The 5,000-nt window shown below is 48.4% G+C and overlaps 2 protein-coding genes across 2 annotated transcripts in view; one reads left to right on the top strand and one right to left on the bottom strand.

The window, feature by feature from the left end:
• The window catches only part of LOC137651265 (uncharacterized), a 275,061-nt gene that overhangs the window by 105,424 nt on the left and 164,637 nt on the right, over positions 1-5,000 (top strand). The gene's annotated exons all lie outside the window — the stretch shown is intronic.
• LOC137650597 (uncharacterized) overlaps positions 2,340-5,000 on the bottom strand; it is a 3,347-nt gene continuing 686 nt past the window's right edge. Inside the window, exon 2 of the mRNA XM_068383802.1 lies at positions 2,340-4,979. Coding sequence (XP_068239903.1) covers positions 3,180-4,979 — 1,800 coding nt within the window. The 3' untranslated portion in view covers positions 2,340-3,179. The remainder of the gene's footprint in view (positions 4,980-5,000) is intronic.

Here is a 5,000-nt window from a genome sequence, read left to right as displayed (position 1 = left end):
AATTCCGCTAGCTTCTTAACTGCCAAATCATACTGTCTAATCGTAGAGTCTCTCTTGTCTGATTCAATAAAGAGGACATTTTCCGGGTCAATAGCTGCAACCTTATGGGCTGCAAATTTCATGAAATCCACAAAGTTAGGGTTTGCACTACCCTTGAGGAATCTGACACAGTCCGTGTTTGGACCACTTGGGTCAGCTTGGGGAATGGGATCCGGAACGGGCGAAGTTTCAACTCTAGGAGAGGAAACCAGCTGCTTTTTGGCCACTGAGGTGCTACCAAAGCCACCTTTCCGTGGAAGGAGCGTAGCTTGGGTAAAACTTTCATCAGAAGATTCACCGGAGGGAACAGGTAAATCCTCTTCCAACGGTTCCAATCCAGGGTTAGTGCGTCCATAGCGCAGGTCTGAGGGTCCAGGTTCGGGGCCACGTAACAGGGAAGTTTGTGGTTGAGTTGTGTCGCGAACAAGTCTACCTAGAGACCTGGAACCAGTCTCGAAATCCACCGGAAGGAATTTTCGTCCAGGGACCATTCCGATTCTAGTGGTTTTGTCCTGGATAGTGAGTCCGCTATCACGTTCTGGACTCCTGCGAGGTGAGTGGCTGACAGGAACCAGTTCTTTTCGTTTGCCAAGGTAAAGATGGTGACCAGGACTTGATTAAGATTGGGTGATTTCGATCCGCCTCTGTTGATGCAGTGAACTACCGCCGTGCTGTCGGAGACTATCCTGATGTGGGTGGAGCGTGGAGGGTATAGCCGTTTTAAGGTCAGTAACAGTGCCATGGCCTCCAAGACGTTGATGTGGAACTGTTGCATCGCAGGGGACCAAGAGCCCTGAAACATCTGGTGTCGATAATAGCCCCCCCAACCACTGCGAGACGCGTCTGTGTGAATCGTCACACGTGGAGGAGGGAATTGCAGAGGAACCGATTTGGAGAGGTTCTCCTGTTTCGACCATGGTCGGAGGCGACGAACTAAGACTGAGGGGATCTTCGATATTTTGTCCCGTAATCGGGTTGTAGCTCTCTTTCTCCAAACTCGGTTGATGTCTTTGAGTTTGGCCTTTAATAAGAGGTCTGTCACTGAAGCGAATCGGAGGAGGCCTAGCACTCTTTCTAAGGCCCTTCTTGAAATATGTTCGTTCTTGAGAAAGTGTCTTGTCTTCGAAGCTATCTCTTTGACCTTTTTGGGAGGAAGAGACAGTTCGTGACTTTTGAGGTCCCATCGGATGCCTAACCATTTGAATTTGCTTGCTGGTTGAAGGCGGGATTTCTGTAAGTTGACTTGGAAACCCACCTTGTGCAGAAACCGAACCACTTTGGTTGTAGCCATGTGGCAGTCCTGAATCGTCCGTGCCCAGATGAGCCAGTCGTCCAAATAAGCGATCACCATGATCCCCTGGCTCCTGAGCTGTTCTAGAATCGTCTCCCCTAGTTTTGTGAATATCTTGGGAGCGATATTGAGACCGAACGGCATCACTTTGAACGCGTAAGATTTCCTGCCCAGGCGGAAGCCGAGGTAAGGAGAGAAGTTTCTTGCTACAGGGACGTGATAATAGGCATCTGTAAGATCGATAGAGGTGGTGACGGCCTCACGGGGAAGTAAGGTCCGTACCTGAGAGATAGTCAGCATGCGGAACCTGTCGCAAAGAATGTAAGAATTCTGTTTGGACAGGTCTAGGACCACTCTTAACGCCGATGAATTCTTTTTGGGCACCGTGAACAGACGGCCTTGAAACTTCAGGGACCGTACCCTCTTTATCGCTTTCTTCTTCAGGAGGTCCTTGGTGTATTCCTTGAGGATGGGAGTGGGCTTCTGGAAGAAGGACACTATGGGAGGTGGCGAACCTAGTGCCCATTTCCAGCCCAGGCCTTTTGATACTATACTGTGGGCCCAAGGACTGAAGGTCCATTGGTTCCGAAACTGGAACGTTCTCCCCCCCCCTACCGGAGTTGTTTCATTGTGTGGGGCTGAACTTAGCCCCACGACCCCCTCGGGAACCCTTAGCTTTAGGTCCGCCTCGTTGGCGGAACTGACCTCTTCCCCTGGCGCCGCTTCGAGGGTATCCTCGAAAGGAACCCGAGGTCTCATACGCCTGATTGAAGGCGGGGGAGGTCATCCAAGAAGTAGCTGCAGTTGTTTGGGAACCTTGAGGAGCCAGAAGGAAGACAATCTGTTGAGGAGGGGCTGTGGAGGATTTATTTTTTGTTTTATTTTATTTTTGGTTTTGCCAAATCCTGAGAGAGAGAGAGAGAGAGAGAGAGAGAGAGAGAGAGAGAGAGAGAGAGAGAGAGAGAGAGAGAGAGAGATATATATTGTGTTAGCGAGCGAAAGTAGTTAGGTTAACGATCGTTTGTGGTGAGAAAGACTGTTGGTTTAAATGAGATTGTTTGTTTACATTTTTTAGTTAGGTTACGACAGTGGTGAATGTTTCGGAGCGAATGCTTTTTTTGATTGACTGCGTCCTGAGTCAGTTGTGTGAACGCTGGAATTATTATTTTTCTTTACCAGCGAGGAAGTGATTTTTGATTTAAAAAGCCGTGATTCCTCCTTATGAGAGATTGTTTTTTGAGAGTTGATTTATTGTTGCTGACCAGGCCTGTAAATAAGGATTTTGTTTGGACTGCTCTTTTGGACTACGATTGTTGATGACCTGGCCTGTACTTGATTGTGTTGGACTGCGCTTTTAGATTGCTGAACCGATGATGACCTGGCCTTTGTATTTGGATTGTTGATGATGATGATAATGATGATAATAATGAAGATGAGGATGATGACTACCACCCAATTCAGCGAGGCAGTTGTGGCAAATTTCCACACAGTTTAATCTGTTATTTAAAAAGCGGTGATTGTGGTAGTTGCCGTAAAAGACTGTCGGCTGTGTTGGTGTTCATATATATATATTTATTTTTGGTGTTGGTGTGCGGTGTAATTTAAGTTTGTTAGGGTTTTTTTTGCGTTTATTTGAATGGTGTTACGTTGTTATATTTACTGTTGTTTATGATTAGTGTTAAGTATTTTGAATGTGGATGGTTTTGGTTGGATTTATTATAGTTAGTAAGAAATATATAGTTTTAAGGATATGTTTGGTTTCAATTTCGTCCTTTTTGTCTAAGAGTCTGGTTGTAGATTACGTAAGGGGAAAGTTTGTTTTGTGGAGACCATTGTCAGTAAGTGTGATTCAGGGTGTGGGGGTTGTCCTTGCAACATCCCGCCACAGGGCTTTAGACGTAGAAGGAGTTGAAGAATGAGGGCTCGTGGAATGATGAAGGTGACCTCTAGCTATTTTATAAGGAACATACGACCTCTGCTTTTTCTTTGAGAAGGGTTGACGGGGCAAGTTCTCAAACTTACGTTTATTCGAAAGGCCCCACCTAACCTGAAGGTTCTGATTAGCCCTTGCTGCATCTTGAAGAACCTTATCAACTTCTTCCTGAGGGAACAGGGTTTTACCCCAACCAGAAGAGGTAATGAGCCTGTTGGGCTCATGCCGAATAGAGGCTTCAGCGAGAACATGCTTCCGACAATTAGTTCTCGCCGTCCAGAAGTCCTGTAGGTCCGACTGGAATGACTGCAGGAGGTTCTTCGCCTGCACCCGGAAGAGAGGTTCATCACTATATAAGGAGGCAATGAGCTCTGAGGAAACTACGGAGTTGAGAGTTCTCGCCAGCCGGTTTCTCGATTCGAATTCCACTTTCAATAAGTGGTCCGTTATCTTAGGGAGTCTCTCCGAGAAGAGAGAGGAAGCGCAGTCTGGGTCTAACTTACCCACTGTGAACGTAGAGGAAGCCTTGTTCCAGAGCGCCGAGGTGTCAGGGACGAGGAGAGAGGTGGGATCTGTTTCCTTAAGGGACAGCATGGGAATGCCATCCTTAACTGACTGAATAGTTAATTCCGCGATTTTATCAGTAAGCGGGGAAGGGATGGATGGAGGAGTGATAAAGATGGTATACGCTCCTTTGTGGGGGGTTTGTTTGGAATTACGGCAACCCCATTCCGCCAGAGTACGGGCCCAGACAGCTTGGGCCTGCTCCTTTGGGAAGATAACCGTCTCCTTCGGGACCTTGTCCATTCGCACTAAGGCATGTTCACGTAAGCGAACAAAGCCATTGAAGGGGAACTGGAGACCTGGAGGAAAGAACTCCAGATCCTCGAGACGGCGGGTCCCTAACCCTTCAAGTGTAAGCGTGCCATCCAAATAAGGGGCATGCAATGCGCACCTCCAAGGGTTATTTTTATCGAAGGGTGGAAGCTTCGATGCGTCAGGAACTGGGGACGGTGCAGGGTGAGACTCGTCTCTTATGAGGCTAGCCACCATGTCCTTCAGCTCTGCTATGACCCCGGAGTGTCGTTGCAGCTTCGTCTCCACCATGTCCTGTATGGATTCTAAGGTTAGTTGGCTGTCCGAGGAGCTACGTAGAGCGGAAGCCTTAGATTTAGTGGACTTACCTTTCTGTCCTTTAGGGCGGGGAGGGGTGCGTGAAAGCATTGGGACGTCAGGGGCTGAGGAAGGTCCTGGTATCGGAGAAATGGATTGAGGCGAAGCTGAAATATTAGTTTTAGGTTTACTTTTACGAATAGGTTTCACCTTGGGACGAACCGAGACGGAACCTTCCCAAGGAGAAGCCTGAGGTTTGTCAAAGCCGTGGAAAGAAGACGAAGAGGAAGGGGTAGGAGAAAGAAAGGTTTCTGCCAAATCCACACCACTCACCTGCTCATCCATTGGTTCAGTGGGAATGTCCAGGGATGAGATGTCTCCGGAGAGCAGGTGTTCCTCTTCTACCGGAAGGGCAGCTCTGATACTCTCGATGATGGGGGCAGCTTGTTCCGGAGGCACTGCAGCCGAGGAGGAAGCAGGGAATAACCGGGAAGCCATGTACAAATCAAGAAGGTAGGGGCAACCAGGTGGGGCATTCCGTCCGAAACCAGACACCCAAGAGCGGAGGCTGGTTTTGGCCGCCCGGAGTGAATCCTCGTCAGCCTGAAAAAGGGGGGTAACTTA

The sequence above is a fragment of the Palaemon carinicauda genome, chromosome 12 (genome assembly GCF_036898095.1).
Source record: "Palaemon carinicauda isolate YSFRI2023 chromosome 12, ASM3689809v2, whole genome shotgun sequence".
NCBI lineage: Eukaryota > Metazoa > Arthropoda > Malacostraca > Decapoda > Palaemonidae > Palaemon > Palaemon carinicauda.
Note: the sequence above shows the minus strand (reverse complement) of the source record. Positions and strands in the feature narration are given on the sequence as shown.